The following is a 27369-nucleotide window of genomic DNA, read 5'->3' as shown; positions in this document are numbered from 1 at the left end:
AGTTCTTTAGTCCTGTGAAACCATTGTGCCCACTTACTTCCCAGGACCATGTATGGGATGCACAGATGAAACTAATTCAAGGAGGCATGAAGAGCTCCTTAGACTTCCTCATACGGTGCTACAGTGCTTAGCTGTGCAGAATTTGGCATGAAGTCTTTAGGCTGTTCACTTGATGCATACAGTATTCTTTTTCCCCCTCGGGACAAGGTTTCTTTGTGTAGCCCAGGTTGTGCTAGAACCAGTCTGGCCTCGAACTCTCAGAGATCAGCCAGTTTCTGCCTCCTAAGTGCTGGGACTAAGGTGTGCGCCACCACCGGGCTCATACGGTTTTTGTTTGTTTGTTTGTTTTGCTTTGTTTTTTTTTCAAGACAGTTTCTCTGTGTAGCCTTGGCTGCCCTGAACTCACTTTGTAGATCAAGTTGGCCTCTTAACTCAGAGATCCGCCTGCCTCTGCCTCCCAGAGTGCTGGGATTACAGGCATATACCCACACCAGTTTCATACAACATTTTTTTTTTTTTAACGCCATGTTGATTCTGGGAATAAAACCCATGTCTTTTGCTCATTAAGAACTGAGGCATCTCTCCAGGTTTAGGGTGTCTCTTAAGACACCTGCTCTCAGATAGGGCTCCAGCAGCTGCCTGCATGCTGCCATGCTTCCTGCTATGGTGATAGTGGATTAACCCTCCGACACTGTAAGCAAGCCTCAAATTAAATGTAAGAGTTAACTTGGTCACAGTGGCTCTACAACAATAGAACAGGGACTAAGACAGTGAGTGTGCTCTGGGACACATGTCCACACTTGTATCATGCCCATCCACACAGAAACAGTTTATTATTATTATTATTATTATTATTATTATTATTATTATTATTATTATTATTATTATTATTACTACTACTACTACTACTACTACTACTACTACTACTATTATTATTTTGAAACAGCATTTCTTTATGTAGTCCTAGCTGTCCTAGAATTCACTATGTAGAGCAGGCTGGCCTCCAACTTTGATCCACTTGCCTCTGCTTCCTGAGTGCTGGGGTTAAAAGCTTGCTCCTGCATGCCTAGCTCAATAAAACTTTTTAAGACGAACCATATCTAGAGTTAGGCAATTGCAGTTACTGAAACAATTTTTTTGTTTGTTTGAAACAGACTCACACATCCCCAAGGAGGCCAAAAACTTACTTTGTAGCCAAATACCTTGAATTTGTAATGTTCTTGGCACTCCCCCTTCCTGAGAAGCAGGGTTATAGATGCACTGCATCAGCATAGTTTATGTGGCGCTGGGGAGTGGACCCAGGGCTCTGGCATGTTGTGTGGCTACTCTGCCATCTGAACATACCATAGCCCTTCGATTTAGTTTTCTAAAAACATAAAGAACTAGAGAGATAGGTCAGTGTGTGAAGGAGCTTGCTGCCAAGCCGGACCCCCCTGAGCTTGACCTAGAAAGGCTCATGATGAGAGGAGAAAACTGACTCTTATAAGTTGTTTACTGACTCTACAAGCCTTTTTCTCCCCCAATACAAGTCAAATAAATGTAAACTAAATGTCTTTCTTTTGATTTTGTTGTTGTTGTTTGCTTGTTTGTTTTGGGTTTTTGTTGTTGTTGTTGTTGTTTTTCAAGACAGAGTTTCTCCGTGTAGCCTTACCTGTCCTAGACTCACTTTGTAGACCAGGCTGGCCTTGAACTCACAGCGATCCACCTGCCTCTGCCTCCTGAGTGCTGGGATTAAAGGCGTGAACCACCACCACCTGATCCCCCCCCCCTTTTTTTTTTTCTTTTTCTTTTGAGAATGGTGTCTTACTACATAGCCTTGGCTAGCCTGGAACTCAATATGTAGACCAAATTGGCTTGGAACTCATGGAGATCTGCCTATTAAAGATTTTATTTATTTTGGGTCACGTGGTAGTGGCACACGCCTTTAATCTCAGCACTTGGGAGGCAGAGGCAGGTGGATCTCTGTGAGTTTGAGGCCATCCTGGACTACAGAGGGAATTCCAAAACAGCCAGAGCTGTTATACAGAAAAACCCTGTCTCGAAAAGCAAAACAACAACAAAAAAAGATTTTATTTATTTTATGTATATGAGTGCTCTATTTCTATGTATTCCTGCATGCCAGAGGAGGGCATTAGAGGTTGTAGATGGTTGAGAGCCACCATGTGGTTACTGGAAACTGAACTGAAGACTTCTGGAAGAGCAGGCAGTGCTCTTAACCACCAAGCCATCTCTCTAGTACCCCCAACTAAAAGTTTAAGTAACGCCTTTATTTGTTCTGGAACATTTTGTAGATCCCAAATTTAGAGTTATTACCATTGCCTGAAGCAGAATTCTTTTTAATTTTTTTAAGATTCAAAGAAATTTGTGTGTGTGAATGACTGTATGTACACTGTGTGTGCCTGACACTCATGGAGGTTAGAAGAGGTGTGGGATGTTCCTAGAACTGCAGTTGCTGGTCATTTTGAGCTACCATGTGGGTACTGGGAACTGAACCCTGGTCCTCTGCAAGAGCAGCCAGTGTCGTAACCTCTGAGCTGTCTCTCCCTCTCATATTCTTTCCTATCAGTTTACTCTTGGAGCACCTTCTTGGAGGAAGAGCAAGGGGAGCGACATAGTGTGTCTGCAATTATCACTTGCTGCTGTTCGCTGTGATGAGTGAGTGAGTGTTCTGTTGTTTTTTTCAGTGCTTGTTTTAATGGAATGCATCATTTGGGCAAACTTGTTGTTTAATCTCAACAGACTTACCCCGGATCGACTTCAGTAGTATAGCTGTGCCTGGCACGTCAAATCCCCAACAGCGCCAGCCGCCCAGATCACAGGCTCAGCGCCCATCTCCTGGGGAAATAGCATCGTCTCCTCAAGGCTTAGACAATCCAGCCCTGCTCCGAGACATGCTGCTGGCCAACCCGCATGAACTGTCCTTGCTGAAGGAGCGTAACCCACCCCTGGCAGAAGCTCTGCTCAGTGGAGATCTCGGTAAGCTCAGCCGTTTGCAGACAAGTCAGGATGACCTTAGGAGATGTGGCTGTGCCACCACAAATGCTCAAGACCCAGGCAGCGGTCTCAGTCCATTGGCTCTCTGCAGTGATTCCTGAACAGGCCACCTGTTGAGGGGTGAATTATGTAATCTCAAAGGCTGGGTTAGCTGACAGTCGAGTTTGTATTTAGTTGAAATCATCTTGATCCTGGGAGAGGTATCTTTTCGATCACTAAGAAATCTGCCTCCCAAGTGCTGTGATTAATAGCATGTGCCAATTTCTTTTTACTCTTTGGTTTTTTTGAGACAGGGTGTCCTGGACTCGCTTTGTAGACCAGGCTGCCCTGGAACTCACACATCCACCTGCTTCTGCCTCCTGAGTGCTGGGATTAAAGGCGTATGCCACCATGCTAGGCCACCAGTTTCTTTTAAAATTTCTTAATTTTAGCTAGGCGTGGTAGTACACGCTTTTAATCCCAACATTCAGGGAGCATAGGCAGGTAGATCGCTATGAGTTCAAGGCCAGCCTGGTCTACAAGTGAGCCTTGGAGAGCCAAGGCTACACAGAGAAACCCTATCTTGGGGGAAAAATCTTGAGAGAGAGAGAGAGAGAGAGAGAGAGAGAGAGAGAGAGAGAGAGCGCCATGTGGCCACAGATTGCATATAGAGGTCAGAGAACAACATTGGGTGTCAGTCCTTACATTGCACTTTTTTTTCCCTTCAGATTTATTTATTATGTATACAATATTCTGCCTGCAGATCAGAAAAGGAGACTAGATCACATTATAGATGGTTGTGAGCCACTATGTGGTTGCTGGGAATTGAACTCAGGTCCTCTGGAAGAGCAGTCAGTGCTCTTAACCTCTGAGCCATTTCTCCAGCCCCCTGCACCATGTTCTTGAGAGCAGGGCCTCTAGTGTTTGTCACTGTACTGAGTACACCAAGCAAAATGGTGTGTGCGCTTCTGGGGACTCTCATAGGAGCACTAGTAGGCACATGTGTGGCACTGCACCAGCTTTCACATGGGCTCTGAGGGTCCAAACTCAGCTTTCATTTTGTGTAGTAGGCTGCAAAGCACACCCCACAGCCATTGTAGAGGACAGCTCCCAGAGCATGTTCTCTCCTGCCCCCTTAGGCGAGTGAGGGATTGAGTTCAGATCTTCAGACTGGTCCATAAGTGCCTCTGCCTCCCAAGTGCTGGCATTAAAGGCATGTGCCACTAAGCCTGACTTGGTTTTGGCCTTTTTAAAGTGGGGGGTTGGAGATATAGATCATGTGGCAACCTTGGGTATCACCCTCCAGAATGTCAACCAGCTCCTTGAGGTGGGGTCCCTTCCTAGGCTGTCTGGCAGCAGGCCCCAGGAGCCCTCAGTCTGCTTCCTGGGCCCTGGAGTGCAAGTGTGCACCGTCATCTCCAGCAGTCTTATGCGGTCTGCTGTCACACTCAGGTCCTCACACTGGCACAGTAAGCACATTACCCACGGAAGCCATTTCAGCCAGAAAGTCTTGTTGTGTTCTTCTAGTCAGTTTCCTCTGTAGTAGGCAGCCCTGTTCTGATAATCATTGATTTGTTTTGTCTACTTTCAAACTTTATGTATTTGGGATTATAAAATACACTCTTTTGTGTCAAGGTTTCTTTCACTTAATTCTTAGGAACAAAAAAGTTTTTTTTCGGTACATCATGTTGGAAATGTTTGTAATCCACATGACATTGCCTTGGTTTTCTTCATTTCTTTTTCTTTTTCTTTTTCTTTTTTTTTTTTTTTTTTTTTTTTTTTTTTTTTTTTTTTTTAACAATTTATTTAATTTTGCTTTATTTTCATTGATTGAGGTCATTAGATCCCTTGGAACTAGAATTACAGACAGTTCTGAGTTGCCATGTGGGTGCTGGGAGTTGAACCCAGGTCCTTTGGAAGAGCAGACAGTTCTCTTAACTAACCACTGGGCTATCTCTCCATCCCTTTCTTTCTTTCTTTTTAAGGCAGTCAATATTATAGCCTGTGATGGCCCCAAACCTACAGAGATCTTACTGCCTCTGCCTCCTAAGTGCCAGATTTAAAGGTGTACACAACCATGCCTAACTCCTTAATTATGTTGGCATATTAATTGTCAGAGACTAGTTTGGGCACATTTACACACTGATTTTTGTTGTAATTACATCATGTAGTGGCAAGCATGCGAATTTTCTCTCAAGACCATGAAATGTGATAGTGTGATTTATGCAGTTTAAGCCAGATCGTGGCTCAAAGGAAACAAGCACGGATGAGGAAAAGTGCTCTGTTTGTTCCTACATGGTAGGATAATGAGTACAGTCGGGGCATGGAGGCAAGGAGGCATCTCTCTGCCATACGTGATCATTGCCTCACTTGGCCATATAGGGAAGCTGCTGACTGAGTAGAAACAGTGTAATGGGGACTTACAGTAATAATAAAAGGGACAATAAGAGTTGGTGATGCAGCTGATCTGGTGAGGATGAGCAAGCAGGTTTAAGGCCAAGCCTGACAATCCAAGTTCAGTCCTTGGAACTGAACCCACATGGAGTAGGAGGGAGCTGACTCCCACAGATCAGCTCTCTTCTGGCCCACTTGTGGGCTGTGGCTGCACGAACATATACATGGCTACGTATGCACCAATGTATAAGAAGAAAAACTCAGTACAACGTGTCCCACACACGGGAAAGTCTAGCTAGCACTCAGGAAATTGCAGCAGAAGTTTGAGGGTAGAATGTTAAGAAATGGAGATAGAGCCGGTCTCGCTGGCACATGCCTCTGAGCACTCGGGAGGCAGAAGCAGGTGGATCTCTGTAAGTTCAAGGCCAGCCTGGTCTACAAAGTGAGTCCAAGACAGCCAGAGATACTCAGGGAAACCAGAGATACTCAAGGAAAGCCTTTCTCAAAAAACCAAAAAGGAAAAGAAAAGAAAAGAAGTGAAGAGACATGTTTTTGTCTTCTGACTTTTAAGCTAAGGCGTACAAGATTGTAGCTGTGAAAATCCTGTTCATGTACACATCTGAAATAAGAGAGTTTTGTTGTTGTTTTTCAAGACAGGGTTTCTCTGTGTAGCTTGGCTGTCCTGAAACTTGCTATGTAAACCAGACTGGCCTTGAACTCAGATATTTGCCTGCCTGTGCCTCCTGAGTGCTGGGATTAAAGGCGTGCACCACCACTGCTCAGCTGAAATAAAAGTATTTATTAAATTGTGGAATAAAAAAGAAAGTGTAGAGCTAAATGTGTCTCCCTTATTTTTGTAGAGAAATTCTCTAGGGTCCTGGTGGAGCAGCAACAGGACCGAGCCCGGAGAGAGCAAGAAAGGATTCGACTGTTTTCTGCTGACCCCTTCGATCTTGAAGCTCAGGCAAAGATAGAAGAAGATATAAGGTAAGATCCATCTACCTAATGAGCACACTCACAGAGTCCAGGTCATCAGGGTTAGCTAGATGTCTGCTTGGAGCAGCTCCCCTGTCTCGGGGTTGAGATAATAACCTCGGTCTTTCCAGGAAACTTTCCTTCATACTTAATGACTTCCTACTCTCCTCAGGTTTTGTGAGTGTTCTCTGACTAGCAGACAGAACAGTTTGTTAAAGCTAGGTCGGCGACCCTAGGACAGACGCAGGGGAAACCCCGTCTGCTAAGATCAGTAGACTGGCTATGAAGGCTTGTTTCTATCCTGATTAAATCAGAGCTTGAAGGTGATTGGATTAGAGAGCTCTGCACAAGTAGAGTCTGGTAGTCCAGCATCTGTCTGCTTTCTTCTGTCCTTTGCTGCCTCGGTTGGTGGATAAGCTCTCTGCCTGGCGCATTTCCAACTCTGAGCGTCTGACGCAGTGGCTCTCTGCTGAGGTTGTATTAAAAGCATGCAGTATGGTCTTCTCCATAGTCTGTGAGTCAGGGTCTTCCAGAGTGGAACCCAGGCAAATACAGGGATGCTAGTGGCAGTGCTGTTTGCATCACTGACCATAAGCAAGATGCTGTCTGAATAAAATGGTCATTTGCTCCCCAACCCCAATTTAGTTTTGTTGCAGAGTGTGAAAACCATATAACTAAGAGGAGCAAATCCAGTAATACCCTATTACACCGAGTATGGTGGGCTTTATCTGTAGATGTCTAATTTAATATACTCAACATGCTTTCCCCACTCTTTTGCCTACACTAGGGACCTTGTCATTCATACCTGTTAGACTAGTCCCTTATTACCAGGCTGCATATCTGACTCTGACTATACTTGAAATTGAAAAATAAAAATCATACTCCAGAATTAATTGAAATCCCTAAGCTATTTGCTCCTATTCTCTTGGATAAGTGTTCTCATTAATTGCACCAAAAAAAAAAATTTTTTTTCCCTCCTTCTTACACATTTAGCAAGTGTTCTGCCACTGAGTCACATCCTCAGCTCAGATTTTACATTTTATTTTGAGACAGGATCTCGCTAAGTTGCTAAGCTGACCTTGAACTCAGCCTCTACTAGCTATGACTTTGGGCCTGTATGTTTTGACTGTCTATGGACATAACTTAGCTAGCTGAGTCTGCCCAGAGAAATAAACTATTTGTTCTTACTGGGTCACATTGTACCTCTAAGGGAGTCTGACATTGACTTCAAGTATAGTCACATTCATCCTGGAAAAGCGAGTAGGAAAGCCTCATAGATAAACCCTGCGAGTGGAGAATAGCATATCCTACAGGGGTGCAGGAAAGGAAACTAAGTAACGTGAGGAAAGCAGATAACTCCGTAGTCCAAGCTGGCCTGACACTGTTTTGTATCTGGGGCTACCCTGAAGCTTTTTTTTGTTTGTTTGTTTTTTTTAAGTTTATTTGGTTGGCTCATTGAGTTTTCTTGTTGTTTTGAGACATAGCCCTGGTTAGCCTCTGTGTGAGCCACCATGTGTGGTAATTGCTTATTTTAATTTTATTGGTGCGTGTGTTATGAGTGTATGAGTGTAGGTAGCCTGCTGGATCACAGCTGTGAACTGCATGGCATAGATGCTGGGAGCCAAACTCATTGGGAAGACAGCAAGCACCCTTGACTGCCAAGTCACCTCTCAAGCTCAAGAAATGTGGTCAAAGCTACCTAGATTAAAGCATTTTTTGATATTGTTGTTTTGGTTTTGGTTTTGGTTTTTTTTTTTTCCCCCAAGACAGGGTTTCTCTGTGTAGCCTTGGCTGTCCTGGACTCACTTTGTAGACCAGGCTGGCCTCGAACTCACAGAGATCTGCCTGCCTCTGCCTCCCTGACTGCTGGGATTACAGGCGTATGCCACCATACCTGGCTGAATTAAAACATTTTTATTACATTTACATATTGGTGTGTGTATGCATGCAATGTCAAGGCAATTTGCTGGTGTTAGATCTCACCTTTTTCCTTGTGGTACCTGGGGATGGAACTCAGGTGTTTAGCTTAGAGGCAAGCATCTTCACCCACATGGAGCTATTTCATAGGCCCATTGCCCTTAAAAAGTGGTGGCATATGCCTTTAATCCAAGCCTGGTCTACAGAGCAAGTTCTAGGACAGCCAGAGTTACACAAAGAAATCCTGTTTCAAAAAATCCAAACCAAGACAACATGAACTCCCAAATAAAGGAGCATTCTTTCAGGGCATGATCCATACATAATAATTCCAACACTGGAGAGGCTGAAGACAGGTTTACACATTCAAGTCCAACTTGGGCTATGTAGTAAGAGCCTGTCTCAAGTAGTAGTCATGAAATTTGAATGTTTGGTAAGATACAAAGGGATCTGGCCTTGCTTTTCAGGACCTTATTTTTCCACTTCTGAGCTTTTAAAGGGAGCACAGTTGTTTTGCGTGAGGATAATTTTTATGCCTGTCTTAGGTCTTCTGCCAGCTCTGTCTCTCATCACCTCCTGCTGAGTCACCTGTTGGGGAACACAGAACATTTCCATTCTATGACTCAGCTGCTCCAGTTAGGGCAAAAAAAACATTTACAAAATGTGTTTGCGGTGTTCTTTCCTGGGAGTGGAGCTTTCAGTGTGCTGCTCTGGCTCGTCACAGGCAGCAGAACATCGAGGAGAACATGACGATAGCTATGGAGGAGGCTCCAGAGAGCTTCGGCCAGGTCGCCATGCTTTACATCAACTGCAGAGTGAATGGGCATCCTGTGAAAGCCTTCGTTGACTCAGGTGATGATGGGAAGAGGGGAGAGTCTGGTGTCTTAAACACTGGTCCTGTGGTCTGCTTGCTGATGCCTGGAAGTTACATTTTCACTTTTCAGTCTTTGTCTTGGTGATAAATTTCTTTTCCTAGTCGTTTCTTACCTGGTTTTGTATTTGAGTGTCTGTCTTCTACTGTTACTTACTGATGGCCAGGGCCTGGGTGGGTTTTTCGGCAATTTAACAAAAGAACCAAAAATAGAGGCTCAAACAGAAGGAAACACTGTTGAGATTTAATGTGGGTGGGTGGGGTGGACGGGAATTGTTAGCTCAATGGTTTATATCCTGGCACCCATATCACGCAGCTCACAAACACCTGTCAATGCCAGCGCCAGGGGATATGATACCCTCTTGTAGTTTCCATGGACGTCTGTACTAACATTGCATTTCTCCTTCTCCTACAAATAAATGTAATTAAAAATAAAATAAAATCAGCCTGGCGTGGTGGCACACACCTCTAATCCCAGCACTCAGGGAGGCAAAGGCAGGCGGATCTCTGAGTTCGAGGCCAGCCTGGTCTACAAAGCGAGTCCAGGACAGGCAAGGCTACACAGAGAAACCCTGTCTCAAAAAACCAAACAACAACAACAACAAAAAAAGGTTGACAGTGAGCCAAATGAGCAACAGTCAGTATTCAAGGCCCCAATTATTGTTGGGGGCTGCTTTTTGTGGGGCACAAGAAAAGGAAGGATTGGTTAGTAAGGGGTTGTTTTGAGTGGCTCCCTATTTTGACTGATAAATCATGTCATCTGTTCGTTTCTTCTACTGCACATGTCCCTTCCCATATTGTATCAGATTTTAGTTATGTGCACACCCAGTTATACACAGGCATAGCATTGTCAATAGAGATTCTCTCCAAATGCTTACAAGAGGCCACTGGTTTTCTTCTCACGCACACACCCAGAACTGCTTCAGGCCTGATTGGCCCTTCCCTTGTTCATTTATTGTTTTTGTGTTTGTTTGTTTTGAGACAGGGTTTCGCTGTATAACAGTACTGGTTGTCCTGGACTCACTTTGTAGACCAGGCTGGCCTGGATCTCACAGAGACCCACCTGCCCCTGCCTCCTGAGTGCTGGGATTAAAGGTGTGCGCCACCACGCCTGGCTGGCCCTTCTCTTGTTCAACCCCAAATACATTGGGACTACACTTGACTAGAAACTGTCAATTGGCAGTTAAAAGGAATGGAGAAGGGCCACTGTTCAGAGATGGTAGTATTCATAGCCTGGTGGCCTTCAGGGCTCAAGAGGGTTCTAAAGTTGCTAAGAGCATTGTTTGGAAGGGGATGTGGTGCTCTGGTGAAGGAACCAGGCGAGTTCCGAGTGTCTCATTACAAGAGAGGCATGTACAAAACCAAACTGGAGTCCCAAGCGAGCTCTCCTCTGCTCATCTGGCTCTTTAGCTCATTTAGTATGCTGAGTGTCTTTGGCCTTTTTGAAGGGTTTGGGAGCAATAGTACCTGTGAAAGGGCTGCGAAGGGCATGAATGTGAACTAGTTGCTGATAGGATACTCCCTGTGAAGGGCTCAACAGCTTATTTTGGCTCACAATTTCAGAGAATATGGTTAGTGGGAGCATTTTGGTGGATGGAGATGGAAACATGTATGCCTTATAAAAGAGAGAAAAATATATGCATTCTGCTAGATCTTTCTCCTTTTCCCCATTTATTCAGTCCAAGAGGCCTCCAGCCCACCTGCAAGGAGGCTCTTCCTAGCCTCCAGAACAGTCAGGGCTACACAGAGAAACCTTATCTCAAAAAACTAAAAATAAATAAATAAATAGGCAGAGAGATAGCTTCATTAAAAGCACACGCTGCTCTTTCAAAGGACTTAAGCTTAGTTCACAGCTAACAACTGTCTGCAACTCTATTCTCATGGAATTTGTTGCTATCTGCTGGCCTTGGTGGACACCAGGCTCTCATGTGCTAAAACACATAAAATTGAAAAAGAATGAAAGAAGAATAAGCAAAGAGATGGAGTTTGCCATGAGTTTTAGGTGGTCCATGTGCTAACGATAACACCTATTTTCAATAATGGCTCTGCTTTTGTTCAAACTTTATTATTTTTGTTTCATTTTTTGAGACCCAGTTTCCCTCTGTAGTCCTGTCTGTTCTGTAATCTCTGTAGAACAGGCTGGCCTCCAACTCACAGCAACCTGCTTGCCTCTGCCTCCAGAGTGCTGGGATTAATATACTCTTTCAGTCAGATTTCTGTGCTATACTAGATTCTGGTATGGAAATAAAAACAATTAAGCAGGGAGTGTTGGTGCACATAATACCAGAATATGAGGGCTGAAGCAGGAAGAACAGCAGGAGTTTTAAAAAATACGTGAAAGAACAGCTAGACAGGATGATGTTACATGGCATTTATTTTTGTTTTGTTTTGGTTTGGTTTTGGTTTTTTTGAGACAGGGTTTCTCTGTGTAGCCTTGGCCATTCTGGACTCACTTTGTAGACCAGGCTGGCCCCGAACTCACAGCAGTCCGCCTGCCTCTGCCTCCTGAGTGCTGGGATTAAAGGCGTGCGCCACCACGCCTGGCTATGGCATTTATTTTTACAGTCTGATATTATTCTTTCCCTCCAGGTGCCCAGATGACTATTATGAGCCAGGCTTGTGCAGAAAGGTGCAACATAATGAGACTCGTGGACCGCCGGTGGGCTGGTATTGCCAAAGGAGTGGGCACACAGAAGATTATTGGAAGGGTGCATCTAGGTGAGTGGAGGCAGGCAAGTTGCTGCTTTTTTTGTAGGGAATTGGTAGGTGGTGAGTTTTAAAGTTCTTTCATAAGTCCCTTTGATTGATGAGACTATGTACATGGGAGCAAGCAGTGTGTGTCTTTGGATACATCTGCTCCTGTGTAGGTCAGGGGACCACTTTGGAGTTGGTTCTGGCCTATACCCTTACACGGGTCCCTGGACTTGAATAGAGGTTGCTGGGCTTCTGTGGCAAGCAGCTTACTTGCTGAGAAATCTTGCTGACCCTGGAGTGTGGCTTCTTTCCCTCTAGCCTAGCTAGGTCAGAGGTCATTTCCCGCGCAGTGTTAGGCACTGCATTTTAATCTCCTGTGGTCAGCGATGCTGTACACTCATGGAATGTATGGCCCTTTCTGCTTTCAACTCCTCTTTAGGGTGTTTGCATATGCCTGAGTATGGTCTCTTCATTTCTTGTACTCAAATGCTGGTGGCTTTTTAGTCTAGAAGTGCATCCGTCAGTTCCATGATGGAACCCAATGCCTTAGCACATGCTACGCACACTCCACAGCCAGGCTGTCCTCTAGCCCCTTTTGTCCTTCAATCAAATCGGCTCCTGTGCTGGGCTTATCCTTTCATTCCAAGGAGAGGGGCAAGATGTTGATGGGTACTCTCTAGAAATCAAAGGCCTTTCTAGAAACACAGTAGAGTTACAACCAGAGGTTTTATCTTTCCATAGTGATTCTAGATCCCATCAAGTAGTCTATGAAACTTCCTACACCCTTTATTGCAAGAACCGGCATGACATCACTGCAAAGGAACTTTCCAACACACGAACTACATGTGTGGCAGGGACCCAACTTAAAATGGCTGACTTACTTGAGATGTGAGATTTTTTTTGTGAAGTTCTTGTTGGCTTTGTTTTTAAAGATTTGTTATATTTTATGTATGTGAATGGTTTTTAGTACTATGTGTGTCTGGTGCTCTTGGAGTTCAGAAGAGGACATCCAATCCTCTGGAATTGGAATTATGGACGATTGTGGTTCTCCATGTCAGTGCTAGGAACCTAATCTGGATCCTCAGAAAGAACAACTGTTGAACCTCTGAGCCATCACTCCTGCCCCAATTATGTGGTTCTTGGTCATCAAAAGCAGGACACCGTTTTCTAGCTATCATCACCAAAGGGGTTTCTGCATTCTATGTTAATATGCAAATCTCAGAACAGGACAAAAGTTTGAGGTGTTCTGGGATAGCTGCATATCCATGTAGAGACTGCCTTCGTGGCGTAGCCGTGGTGTGATCGACTGGATCACAGCCCACATGTGGGTTGGAGGATAGTTGAACTGGCTGAGTCCTTGCTATGCAAGTGTGAGAAAAGATTGGAAGATCTTGGTGTCTAGCAACCCATCCATCCCAGCCAAATGGTGAGTCCCTTATTCTGTGAATACCTGTTCTAAAAACTACAGTGGAGAGCAATGGAGGAAAAGACACATAACATCAACCTCCAGCCTCCACATACATGTACATACACCACTTACTACTTAATAGCAGCAAAGTAATTTTAATTTTAAAAATTTTATGTTTATGGCTGTTTGCCCGGTTTAAGTCTTTGCACTACATGTATGCCTGGTGCTATGAAAGCCAGAAGAGGACATAGGACCTGTATTTACAGGTGATTTTGAGCTACCCTGTGGGATGCTGGGAATTGATCTGGGTCCTCTGCTAGAATAGCCAGTGCTCTTAACCGCTTAGCCATCTTTATAGCCTCTAGTAAAGTTATTAATTTATTTATTTATTTCCCCCTGAGACTGGTTTCTCTGTGTACCAACCCTGCCTGTCCTACACTCCCTTTGTAGACCAGGTTGGCTTTGAACTCACAGAAATCCACCTGCCTCTGCCTCATGAGTGCTGGGATTAAAGGCGTGCACCACTACACCTGGCCTTAGTAAATAATTTTTAACCTGAGAAGTAGGAGATTGCAAGTAAAGCCAGGCCTTACTTGTGTCTCTGATTTGATAAGTAGAAACCTGATTCTAACAGGCCTTTTCTCGAAAAAAAGTTTACTTTAAAAGGTTTAAAATAAACCGAGTGTGGCGGCACAAGTATTCAATCCCAGCACTCAGGGAAGCAGAGCAGGCAGATCTCTTGAGTTTGAGGCCAACCTGGTTTACAAAGTCAAAGCTACATAGAGAAACCCTATCTCAAGAAAAGAAAATTTGTTGGTTCTACCACTTTTCTGAGACAGGCTTTCTCTGTGTAGTCTTGGCTGTCTTGGACTCACTTTGTAGACCAGGCTGGCCTTGAATCACAGCGATCCACCTGCCTCTGCCTCCTGAGTGCTGGGCCTTTGTCACCACACCTGCCACCACCACTTTTTTTTTTAGGATTCTTTTATGCAAAATGTGTCTGAGTGGTACAGCTTTATCCTCAACAACTCAGGTACACAAATACTTTTTTTGTTTGGTTTGGTTTTTTTCCAGACAGGATTTCTCAGCACAGTCCTGGCTGTTCTGAAACTTGCTCTGTAGACCAGGCTGGCCTGGAACTCATGGAGATCCACCTGCCTCTGCCTCCCAAATGATGGAATTAAAGGCATACACCACCACCCCTGGCTGTTACAGGTTTTTAAAATCCTCTTAATGCTTGCTTTCTTCACCAGCTGAGTGCATGCTGGTGGCATTCAGAGCTCTGCCCTGTCCACTGCATTGTCTTTTAGCCTGTTGGATTGTTGTGCCTCCCTGGGCCTGACTGAGTCCAGGAAGCCCATCACAGAATGATGGCTTCATTCCCACAGCTCGCCCTGGCCTTGTGAAGCCAACATCAGTAATCCCTTCTCTGCTTGTGCTTTAGCTCAGGTTCAGATTGAAGGTGACTTCCTGGCATGTTCCTTCTCGATTCTTGAAGAGCAGCCTATGGACATGCTTCTGGGACTGGACATGCTTAAACGGCATCAGGTAATTAAGAGCTTTTGTATGTGTCTGTGTACATACAGGGGCACACATGTGCATGGAGGCTAGAAGTTGACAATGGGTGTCTTCCTTGGCCAGTCTCTACCTTATTTGTTTTAGAGAGTGTCTCTCACTGAACCCAGAGTTAACAAATTGGCTGAGCAGCAACTACAGGGATCCTCTTGTGTCCTCTCCCCCAGTGCTCAGGTTATAAATGTGCACTGTTGCACCAGGCTTTTTCCATGAGTGTTGGGAAATCCAAACTTAGGTCCTCACACCTGCACAGCAAACATACCTTACCAAGTCAGACAGCACCCAGCACTCCCAACCTGGGCTTGTGGTTTGTGTTCTGTTGTTTCTGAAAGATGGTTTTGTTATGTAGCCCTGACTGGCCTGGAGCCCACTGTGCAGCAGGCTGCCTCACTCTTGCAGTGATGCTCTTCCCTCTGCCTCTTGCACCTGGGATTACAGGCGTGCGCCACCAACCTGGCGCCACTGTATTTTAACATGCCCCGTTTCCAACCTGGGCCAGTTCACTCCTCCTTAGGCAGCCTGGTGGTCCCCTGGTCCTGGGAGGTCACCATATTGATGCTGAACTTGGTGCAGACATCTGAGTGGCATAGCTCACTACAGTCCAAAAGTAGACTCAAGCGATCCTCCTGTCTCAGCCTCCGGAGTAGCTGGGACTACAGGCGTGCACCACCGCGCTTGCACCACTGTATTTTAAACATTCCCCTGAGGATATAAATCGGTGGAAGAGCACTTGCCTCAACCATGATTCAGGCCCCGAAAGACAAAAAGCCTTGAAGAATAATGTGTATTATATTGATTTAGCATTGTAAATAGAAGGAATGAGCAGATGTCTGTATAAAAGAAACCAAGGTATTAACTTGTCACTGTTTTGCTGTCATTTAACATACACTGGTATTTTCTAACTTTACAGACATAAATCTTATGTTGGCAATTGTCAGATCTTAAATAGAGATAAAACACACAACAAAGGAGACTGTAAATAAGAAGTAACATGGCCAGTGGCCACATCTGTAATCCCACAATTAGGGTCTCAGTCTCAAAACAACAAAGCAAAGGAGGGCAGGGAGACAACCAGGCAGGTGAGGCGCTGCTAGCTGCAGTGGTTGTGCAAGCCTGATGACCCATACTTGACATCCCGAGCCCTTGATGGATGTGAGGGGATCTATAGTCTTAGCACTCAGGATGTGGAGACAGAATTGCCTAGAAGCTCATGGGTCAGCTGCCCTGGAGTACACAATATAACATCAGAAACAAGAGACCAAAGAGAGACAAGGATCAGAAGTTCAAGGCCAGCCTTAGCTATATGCTGAACTCAAGGGCCTATCTCTCAAATCAGAAAAAGTCTAAGGCGATGTAGTAGCACACACCTGGAGGGAGGAGGGAAAGTTGGAGGTTGCTTTGGCTACAAAATGAGTTCAAAGCCAGCCTGGATTACATAGCAAGACTTTATCTCTAAAACCAGAAGTATAAAATTGATGGTTTCAGGTGTGTATTACTTTTTATCTTTAAACTATCTCTGTTTCTATGTTCTTTATTGGTTGAATGTTGAACTAAGAATTGATTTTTCTGTAGGATACTTCATTCACTCTTTGCTTTCTTCTTCTAAAGTGTTCTATTGACCTGAAGAAAAATGTCCTAGTGATTGGCACCACAGGCTCACAGACCACCTTCCTTCCTGAGGGGGAGTTACCAGAGTGTGCCCGCTTGGCATATGGAACTGGGCGAGAAGACATACGGCCAGAGGAGATTGCGGACCAAGAATTAGCAGAAGCCATTCAAAAATCAGCAGAGGATGCAGGTATTGGAACTGAGCATTTGAATAGTGATGTGTTGTTAACGAGGTCCAGGCCTTTCCAGCTTCTTACTGGCTTCATTGTTCAATGGAAATGTAGCTCTATAGTAAAAGACTTGCTTAGCACACAGGAAGCACTGGGTTCCCTGGGTTCAGTCCCCGGTACTGCTTAGGCCAGTGTGGTGGTGCACACCTGGAATTCCAGTACTTTGGAGATAAGAGTAAATAATCAAAATGCAAGGTTAGCTTGGAATATTTGAGACCGTTGTCTCAAAAAGGAGGAGAGAGAGTGGGCAGGAGTTTGCATTGCTGTGGCTCAGCTGGCAAAAGCACTTGCCATAGAAGCCTAGAAACCCAAGCCTGTGTAAAAGTGGAAGGACAGCACTGACTCCTCAGGTACACTCTGACCTAGACGGACCCATACACACATACCATCCTAATAAAAGCATTGAAGGACTCCTATTTGAACAAATCAAAAAGCAAGTATCTAAGTATAGTGGAACATTCCTGTAATAGCGGCCTCCAAGACTGGGCAGAAGGATCACATGGTCAGGCCCAGCTTAAGCTGAATATTGAATTCCAGGCTGGTTTGGACTATATAGCCATACCCTGTCAAAAACAAAAAACAAACAAACAAACAAAAACATGAAGAGCCTGAAGCGGTGGCACATACCCTAATCCCAGTGCTCCAGGCTAAGGCAAAGTGGCTCTCTGTGACTTCAGGCCAGGCTGGTCTACAGTGTGAGTTCCTGGCCAGCTAGTCTGCACAGTGAGACCCTGTTTGTGGAAAAAACAGAGCTGAGAGGGACAAGAATCCAATGCTGTGTTCAAGATTAGATCATAACTTGCTTGGATGCTTCTAAAACATCTTGTGTTGTCCATAAAGAGAACTCCACAGTAAGCATATGCTTTCAAGATCAGCAGTACTTCCTTGGAAATGTTTCATTTTCTCAGCCCACTTATTGATTTGAAGGAAGGATTGTGACTGCAGTAAAAATGTTTGCAGAAAGTGCTGTCCCCAAAGAGAAGAACCAGCGATGAGTGTAATCTTGCTTTAATCAAATGGAGTCTTTGTGTTTCCTGAGGTAGCAGTGCCTCTGAAAGCAAGCTCCCTAAACTCCTAAGTCTGAGGACAGAATGGAGTCTTCTGAGAAAAAATGGATCAAGACTGTTGCTGAAATCCTCACCTCTTACAGAACAGTGGCTCTGGGGAGCATTTCTAAACCGAGAAGAATTAACTTTTAAGTGAGTTATCTTGAAGTCTTGGGTCAGGATTAATTCATCATGCTTTGCTTTTTCTGGCAAAGCGTGTTAGATTATGAGCACATGAGATAGCTTTCTCCTCAAGACAAAAGATAACATATTTGAAAAGCAAACTACAAGGTTTTGTTATGTTTTCCTGAAGAACCCAAGGTTTTGTTCTGTTTGCCTTGACCCTCTGGAGTGGGAGGGCGTGGCTGGTGGAGCCTCCTGGCTGGCCGTGGTCCAGGCTGCCCCACCACCCTGTGATCAGGATTCACTGTGTGTCAAGTGGGGTTTTGGTTGCAGCTGAGCTGGTTTTTTTGTTTGTTTGTTTGTTTTTGTTTTTAAGAGGGAGAGTTTTGAGTTACCAGCAATCATTTTAGTCTTCCCAGAAGGTCAGCATGAGTGAGCTCATTTACCTCCTTAGCATGTGGAAGGTAATTTGGCAGCTTAGATGGGATGCTGACATTTTGAGATAGATTTCCCCTCACACAGCCATATGGTGTGTTAGAGAAACACTAACTGATATCAGCAGCATTCCTAACCTATTAACAGTTAACCCCCTAACGGAGGCATCTTAAGTAAAGTTCAGGCGTCCAGGCAGCCAGCGCTATTACACAGAGAAACCCTGTTTCTGGAAAAACAAAACAAGCCAGGTGTGGTAGTACACACCTTTAATCCCAGGACTCAGGAGACAGAGGCAGGAGGATCTCTGTGAGTTCCAGGCCAGCCTGGTCTACAAAGCGAGTCTAGGACAACCAGTACTGTTACACAGAGAAACCCTGTCTCAAGAAAAAGAGTAACAAAACAAAAATAAGTAACATTCAGGCAGCTAAAGTAGGTGACACATTTCCAGGATCAGCAGAGGGACAGTCAGTTTATCTGTGGGACATTTGCTGCTGACATGTGAGACCTTTGCTGGTTTTGGTTGGTTGGTTGGGTTTTTGTTTGTTTGCTTGTTTTTTGCGAGGGGGGGAGTGGTGTTTTAATGGTGTGTTGGAGGATAGTCTGATGTATTTTGATGCTAATTAATAAAAAAGCCATCCCACCTGGGCAGGGCAATTGAGATAGGTGTGGCTAAGGTTCCCTAGCTTAGAGAGAGAGGGGAATCCTGGGAAGAGGAAGAGGAGAGAGGGAGGAGGAGAAGGCCCTCATTGTTTATGTACAAGGAAAGCATGTGACCAGCATGGATGGGGATTTGGCCCAGATGAAGAACATTAGCAAGTATTTGGGATTATGGATGGGAGGTAGCTTGATAGAAGTTATTAGAAGCAGATGGCATGGGATTGGGGCAGGTATGCGATACCTGCCCCACTATGAGAAGTAGTTTAGAGGATTAATGTCTGTCCTGCCCCAGGTTAATTAAGGCTATTTTAAAGTATAACAGGTGTCAGTGTCTTGATTGATTGCTACCCGGGCATACTGATAATACAGGCCCGTACTGATAATACAGATAATTTAAAAACAACAATGGTGTGATGATTTTGCAACATTAGGTTATTTTATTTGGAGGACTGACTGCTTATGATCATTGAAATTATACAATTCTGGACATAATATGTAAAAGTATTTTTAGAAAATTATTTCTTTGGCTAATTATGAGGGTATCTTTACCCATTGTATCTGTCCAAACTCAGTAGGAGCACTGTCTTAGTGTCTTTGGGCTGATTAGCTGACGAAGGCAGCAGATGGATAGCACTTGGTTTGTCTTCTTCAGAAAATGAGCCTTGAGCTGAGCAGTGGGGTGGTGTGTGTGCCTTTAATCCTAGCACAGGAGGAAGAATCAGGTGGATCTCTGAGTTCAAAGCCAGCCTGGTCTACAGAATGAGTTCCAGGACAGGCAGGGCTGCATAGAAAAACCCTGTCTTGAAAAATAAAAAGAAAGTGAACCTTGAGGTGGGTGTGGTGGCACCTGTCTATTAGCCCCGTACCCAGGATGTAAAGTTCTAGGTCAGTTAAGGCTATATAACAAGACCTATATGACAAAAAGCAAACAACAAGTGAGACTATTGAGAATCCTGGAAAGCTCACCAACTTTGTAGGGTGGCCTTCAAGTAGCTCCTTTGATGGATTGACTTTGCCTACAGCATATTTGCCTCCAACATCTGTGCAGAGTTTTAGAATAATCTTTCCAAGTACAGTTGATACAGAAACCTGGCTGGTTGCATTTGGAGAGAACTGAAGCAACCAGCAAGTGTTTGGGATGCTCAAGCTGTGAAACCGCTTCGAATGTTGATTCCTAGCTCCTGGTTTTGCAGATGGGAAGGAATGAAGACTTCAGCCCTGCATGCTGTGTGGTTTTGCATTGTTAACCCGCGTTTGCTTGTCTGTTTCCTAATCCAAACAGAACGTCAGAAGCCATGATGCATGTAGTGTGTGTGTGCTGCAGCTGGAGTGGGCCCCAGACCAGGTATTTATAGACACCACATCACCTTCCATCTAGTTGTCACCTGTGCTTTGAAAAGTCTGTCTGGAACCATTCTGGAAATTCAAGACTCACAGTCTCTGTTTCTCCCTATTCAATCTGGTTACAACTAGCCTGTATATGTGTTTATATGTATGTTGCCATATGTATATGTAGGCATAATAAAATTTTATTGGTTATGGGGACAGTCCAGGGGACAGTCATAGTACCACCTCTGATAGTTGAAAATACTGATTCAAGACTATTGGTGTCACATTAGTTTGTTGCAGATAACTGAATTTCTTAAGCCATTTTCCTTTGAAAAACTAGAAGACCTTGTACGTTTGAAGTTTATAGAAGGGCAAATTTTCATCTGGAAAATTGAGCCAAATGACTTATCCAGGATTATAGTTAGTAATAGGTGGGCTGAGCCTGATGATATAGTCTTGCCATCTCCCTTCTTGGGAAGGTGAGGCAAGAGGGTTCAAGATTTGGGATCGGGCATTATACATTGAAACTCTGGCTTTAAAAAAATAAAAATATTGACAGAGTACACTGGCTGATTTTATTTGACACAAGCTTTAATAAAGTGCTCGTTGTAATTAGACTTTATCATTTCATCCTCTCTCTCTCTCTCTCTCTCTCTATCTCTATCTCACACATACACACACACACACACACACACACACACACACACACACACACACACACACACTCACACACTCACACACACACACACTTTAAGGACAATAGGCATAGTTAATGTCATTACCCTACTTCTCACCCCCGGTTGCTAGGTACCTCAGGTTCAGAAGGATGACACACATGCTGCTCTTACAGTAAGTACAAAGTCCACTAAGGCTGACAACCTTCACCTTTCCTGATTTTTGGGGGTATGCAGGTGCTTGGCACTGAACCCAGGTGGTACATGTTCCTCCATGGTGCTGTCATGGATATTCTATTGCAATATGATTTTTATGTTAGCATTAGTCCAAAATTGAACTTTCAGAGTCAGCTTTACTGATTAGATTGATAAAACTAAAAACTTTCTAGATACAGGAAATGTAGTTTAAAACTGAGACAAAACCATTATCCTGTTTGCCACTAAACTGTAAGATTAGGTAGTTCCTTAAGAACTCAGTAACTGGGGGGCTGGAGAGATGGCTTAGTGTTTAAGAGCACTGTCTGTTCTTCCAAAGGTCCTGAGTTCAATTCCCAACAACCGCATGGTGGCTCACATCCATCTACAATGCTATCTGGGCCCTCTTTTGGTATGCAGGCAGAGTACTGTATAAATAATAAATAAATTTTTAAAAAAAAGAAGCCAGTAACCGCCTAGAGGTAGTGACCAGCATTCCCAGCACACGGGAGGCAGAGGCAGGCAGTTCTGTGAATTCCAGGACAGAGAAATCCTGTCTCAAGAAACAAACAAACAGAACAGCCTAGACTACACAATACCCTGTCTCAATCCAAAAAAGGAAAATATAACAACTTCCCAGCACGGCCCATCCTCTCGTGCTGCTCAGCAGTGTGTGATCAGAGTGTCAGGTGGATTGCATCGTAACTGCACCCTGTGCGGCTTCAGGAGTGGAAGTCCAGCACGCACAGCACAAAGTATTTATTAACCCAGGAGCCAATTGTTTCCAGTCTAGATAGCAGTCTGTGCCTTTTAATTTAAAACATTATGAGTGTTTAGAGGCCAGTTTTTGTTTTTCTTTTTTGGTTTTTCGAGACAGGGTCTCTCTGTGTTAGCTTTGGCTGTCCTGGACTCGCTTTGTAGACCAGGCTGGCCTTGAACTTAGTGATCCACCTGCTTCTGCCTCCCAGGTGCTAAGATTAAAGACGTGCATCACCATGCCTGGCTTTAGAGGCCAATTTTTAATAGTGCTGGAAGTAGTTGGACCATGGTGGCATCTGCACTGAAGTAGTGTTTGAGCCCACAATCGAGCCTGGAGAGTTGTCAAATTAGGGTGAGTCTAAATTATTGTTGCCTATCAAGAAACTATTGGGCTAGAGAGATGGCTCAGTGGTTAAGAGCACTGCCTGTTCTTCCAGAGGTCCTGAGTTCAATTCCCAGCACTCACATGGTGGCTTACAACCATCTGTAACCCTGATTCCCTCTTCTGCAGATAAAGTACTCATATACAATAAATAAATAATTTTTAAAAAAGAAAAAAAAACTATTACCTCCCTCTGCTGTAGTCAGTAAAGTACTTAAATCTTGTTAATTTTGTTCTACTTTGTTAGAGTTGCAGTTTGGAAGCTAGGCATGACGGTACATGTTTCCAGCACTCTAACTGAAGGAGGAGGAGTGCCATAAGTTTCGGGCTGGACAGAACTACATTTCAGGGCTGGAGATGCCTGTCTGGTGTACATAAAGCCTAGGTCTGCGCACACTTTTAATCCCAGCACTCGGGAGGCAGAGGCAGGTGTATCTCTGTGAGTTCAAGGCCAGCCTGGTCTACAAAGCAAGTTCAGAACAACCAAGGCTACACAGAGAAACCCTGTCTTGAAAACCCAAAAAATAAAAATAAAAAATAAATAAGTAAAGCCTAGGTCTGGTCCACAGCACTACATAAATTGGGAACCGTGATAAATGCCCATAATTCCGGCAATGGGAGGCCAACCTGGAATACATGAAATCTTGGTCAAAAATAAACAAATAGTTAAAATGGTTGATTAAATAAATAAATAAATAATTCTGTCTGCTTCATTCCTAGGTTTCTTTTGTTCTTGAGTTGGATACTCAATTTTACAATGATTTTTTAGAAGCTTGGCTAAAAATAAAATCCAGTGTTTACTTCTGTCTTCTGGAGATCTCCTGGCATGTAAACCCCATCTCTATTGGTTGGCCTGCTCTGTCCCAGCTTTCGGACTTCTCCTGTGCTCACACTTGAAGCATGAGGATCACTGATTGTTCAAGGCTGAACTGGGCTTACTATAGTGAGTTGGCCAGCCTGGGCTACAGAGTGAGAATCTTTTATCTTTTCAAAGAGAGAGAGAATGCTCTGTCATGAGAATCATCGATGAAGATGTAAAAATTCACCGGAAATAAAGAAGCATAGCTGCTTGGCATGGCCATATACGCCCTACAATCCAACATTCCAGAACCTGGGGCAGGAGTCTCTCACCTTTAAGGCCAGTGCTGCCTATGTAGTGAGACCCTGTCTGGATCAATAAATACATCAATAAGTATCTTTAAGTGTGAGCACTGATCCAGTCATCATGAAGTGCATGTTACATATGAACTTTGATAACCTTTATTAAGGACATACCTATCTCAGGGTCAGTGGTGGATGCCACTTGTCTACCATAGTGAGAAAGTCTTGTGTTTTAAACCTCATATCTGCAAGAGAGACTTAAATTAAAAGACATGTTTTTATCCTATTGAGACTTTCATTGTCTGATAAGTTAGTGGTCTGCTAACTAATCTTTTTCCTTTTCTTTTACTACAGAGAAAAGCCGTAAAGAATCTACCTCACTGGGAATGTCACCATTGCCGACTTCAGATGGATTCAACCATGCAGCCCCTTCTTCAGGGCCAAGTCCCGAGGTTGGTAGCCCTACGAGTCTTGCCCGCTCTGTCTCTGCTTCAGTCTGCGCCATCGAGCCCAGTGACCCCAATAGCATTGAATCTCTAGCTATGGAGGCGATGAAGGCTTCAGCTGAATTCCAGACAAACTCTAAGAAAACAGGTCCACCGCCTCCTCTGCAGGATCTTCCTGATCTTGCTCCCTCAGCAGACCAGAGTCCAGCTAGGCCTTTGCGTCATTCATCTGAAGAAGCACTTGCTGCAGGTAATGTGGAGAGCTCTGCTGAGAGAAGAACGCAGGGCCTCAGAGTTTCTCTCCACACAAGACAGGGCGATAGTTTGCCTCTCACAACTACTGGGATGCATGAGCCACAGGGATTTGTGGAGGGAAGGAGTTGGCATCCAGTAAACCCGAACCCAAGTCAAGTGAGTGGCCTTCAGCAGCACACAGACGCAGGGAGTGGGCAGCGTGAGGCTGGGCAGCAGAGTGCTCCACGTGATCAGGAGTGTCTCTGTGACACAGAGGACCTTGAGCTTCATGAGGAAAATCAACAGGACCAAGAAGAAATTGTCAATTTGGAAGCTGTGATGAAAGGCGAACTACAAACAAATGCTCACCTTCCATGTACAGAGACAAGTCTTCTAGCTTTAGGGCGCTGTAGCTGCTCATACTCAGAAACCCTGATGGAAGTGGATACAATTGAACAGTCTCTGGTTGCTGCGTGCAGCTCAAAAGGCAGGCAAAATGCCATGGTCAAGAGCCCTGGAGTATCACATCCCACTTCAGATAGTCCCTTGATGGAAGTGGAAACGCCACAGTATAGCCCTTCCTGTGAACTTGTGGGACATCCCATCTTGTCTCAGGGTTTGCAGCCCCCAGAAGATACTGTTGAAATGTCAACGATGGATAGCAAAGATGGCAGTTCCTCTTCCCCTCTAAGTGGCCATGGTCAGCCCTCTGTGGAATCAGCAGAAGAATTTTGTCCATCTGTCACAGTGGCCTTGAAAGAACTGCATGAGCTTCTGGTCATTAGCTGTAAGCCAGCTTCAGAAGGTGCACCTGAAGACACTGCCTGTCAGTCAGAGACGGGGGCAGAGAGCCAAACAAACGTTTTGGACCTTTCAGGAAGGACGGCCCAAAGTGAGCATCTGATCCTCATTGACCAGTACCCACAAGTCTCCTGTCTCCAGGCCACCTCTGAATTGGAAAAGACAGAAATCACAGGCACCACACCTTGTGCTGGGATAGAAGATGAAGTATCCACTAGTTTGAGAGGTCTGGGTGATGGCTTGTCACCTGACCAAGAAGGTGGCCTCGGATCCACCGAGTCAATCAGGAAGAGCTGTTCTGTCGCCATAACCACAGCCAAACCTTCTGATCAGTTGCACTGCACCTCAGGTGTAGAAATTTTCCCCAAACTTGCAGCAGGTGAGGGTGACCATAGTCAGCCTTCTGAGCATGTGCAGACTTTAGGCACAGACAGACCAGAGACCAACGATGTCTGCCCTGGAGCTGCGCCACCCCTCCATGGAGTGGACTCACGTGCCGCACAGCCCTCGTCTGCTCCCTCCACTCTCCCACCCTTCATCTTTCCTGCTGCAGATGTTGACAGAATTCTTGGTGCCGGCTTCACTCTGCAGGAGGCCCTTGGGGCTCTGCATCGTGTTGGTGGGAATGCAGACCTTGCACTTCTTGTTTTGCTAGCAAAGAACATTGTAGTCCCTACGTAATTGTGGGGAAGGGGGCTAGACCGTATTCCATTCCCTTTGAGAAAGCCCTCTTCACACAAATACATTCACCCCACACACATACAGTATATGTAGAAGCCTGCAAGCAAAATGTTGAGCCAGAATTTTTTTTCCGGCCAAAGTAATTTATGATCTTTTGTCTGATTAATTTGTCTATTCTATTTGTTGAAATTTGGGCCCTTTAAAATGTATTGGTAGTGTGTGCATACAAAGCTTTTTATTCTCCTTAAGATGATGTATTCTGGAATAAAACAGATGGTTTTGTGTATAGCATACCATTTTAGAATGAGTGAGTGCTTTGAAATGTGTGCAGCTAGGAACAGATCCACTGCCCTCTGCAGCTCTGGCTGTGCTGTGTGCAGGATGTGGCTTGTAACAGGAAGCTGGAGAAGAATACAGTAACTTCTGGAGTTGTATGTTTTGATTTGTGTGCTCAGGGTTGACATTTAAATAGGGTAACTGGGAGGGCTTAAAACTTGGGGGCTGTCTTGTGCATCATTGGCTGCTGCATGGATTGATTGCCAAATACCTTCATTCGTGGTCATGGGTGGGGTATGAGGGATTCACGCTAGAGTGAAACCTGGTGCTACTTGTATTCAATAGGAAAGGGGAAAAAATCAATTCCATTTGTAAATGTCAAGGACTGTGAGGAAAAAAGATAATGGCATAGACAAAACACTGGAATGTACTGGAGATAGGGTTTGGGGGCATCTCACTGACACCCCAACAAATGATGAGTCCAGGTTCTGTTCATAGGTTGGCCACCAGGAACCTACTGGCTTTCTAAACTCATCTGCTAGTAAGTTCTTCCCACACTCAGTCTGAGCTCTGAGCTGAGTGAGACAGTGAGGTGGGGGAGCCTTTGTCCCTGTTTCTTTTGGTGCTTGGGTTGGTCAGTCTGTGAGTGTCTTTCATGGCAGTGGAAATACAACTGAAGTTCTAACTATGGTGGCCTTGGTACAGTTTTCATCCCTTTCTTTCCTCAGGAGTTTCTTTTCTAAGCAGGATCCATGTTTGTGTTCACCGTGTTGAGTTAGAGTGGGGCAGAATGTGTAGATGTGTTGATCGTGGCCTTTTTAGTGTAAGCTCTCCCCTTGCAAGTCACTGTCCTATGGCCCCCACTGTGCAATAATCCCTCCGGATAGGTTGAAACGCATCCTTTCCTGGGACATAAACTGTTGTCTTGGGTGTCTGGCAGAAATACATGATCTTACTTTTCTTAAAAAGGATTTTCAGGATAATTCTTGGTTCCAAGTGAGAGTTTGCAGTTTGTTGAAATCGATTTTTGAACTTTAATTTTTGTCTAAAGTCAGTCTCTCTTCTCTCTTCTCTCTTCTCTCTTCTCTCTTCTCTCTTCTCTCTTCTCTCTTCTCTCTCTCTCTCTCTCTCTCTCTCTCTCTCTCTCTCTCTCTCTCTGAAAGCTTGTTCTTTCCATTAAAATAGAAGTCATTGAGCACAGACGGGTTCATATCTCAGGAGTTTTTGGAACTTTGGGGGCAATCATGGGGATTTCTGTTCTCTGGTCCAGTTCTTCTTTTTGCCATATTGTTTGTGTGCCGAGACTCACTTCAGTGACATAACGGCAAGTCACATGGAGTACCATGATCTTTTCTGGAACTGCATGACCTTCTGGTTTCCTGCTGTCCATTGGGCACTCAGAATACCAGGCCAGCCGAGCTGTCATTGAGACGTTCTTTGTTTCCCTGCTCTACGCCAAAGATGCATGTGTGGTGCACTAGGAACTGCCCACAGGATTCTGTCAGCAACTCAGCTTTGACGGAAGCAAGACCAAGTGGTATCGCACTGAGGCCTGGGTTTCCTTTGGGGGGAGAGGTCAGTGGGGGTC

The 27369-nt window shown here is 44.6% G+C and overlaps 1 protein-coding gene across 5 annotated transcripts in view; it reads left to right on the top strand.

The window, feature by feature from the left end:
* LOC127211989 (protein DDI1 homolog 2) overlaps positions 1–26813 on the top strand; it is a 38004-nt gene extending 11191 nt beyond the window's left edge. For 2 of the 5 annotated variants that reach the window (XM_051172077.1, XM_051172078.1), the window contains 7 exons: positions 2740–2976; positions 6228–6354; positions 8981–9108; positions 11717–11845; positions 14674–14777; positions 16413–16602; positions 23698–26813. In XM_051172077.1, coding sequence (XP_051028034.1) covers positions 2740–2976; positions 6228–6354; positions 8981–9108; positions 11717–11845; positions 14674–14777; positions 16413–16602; positions 23698–25505 — 2723 coding nt within the window. In that variant the 3' untranslated portion in view covers positions 25506–26813. Of the gene's footprint in view, positions 1–2739; positions 2977–6227; positions 6355–8980; positions 9109–11716; positions 11846–14673; positions 14778–16412; positions 16603–20185; positions 20249–22962; positions 23212–23697 lie in introns of those variants that run through there. The other 3 variants (XM_051172081.1, XM_051172079.1, XM_051172080.1) reach the window with 3 other exon arrangements.
* Positions 26814–27369: the final 556 nt, after the last annotated feature.

Source organism: Acomys russatus, chromosome 29 (assembly GCF_903995435.1).
Source record: "Acomys russatus chromosome 29, mAcoRus1.1, whole genome shotgun sequence".
Classification (NCBI taxonomy): domain Eukaryota; kingdom Metazoa; phylum Chordata; class Mammalia; order Rodentia; family Muridae; genus Acomys; species Acomys russatus.
Note: the sequence above shows the minus strand (reverse complement) of the source record. Positions and strands in the feature narration are given on the sequence as shown.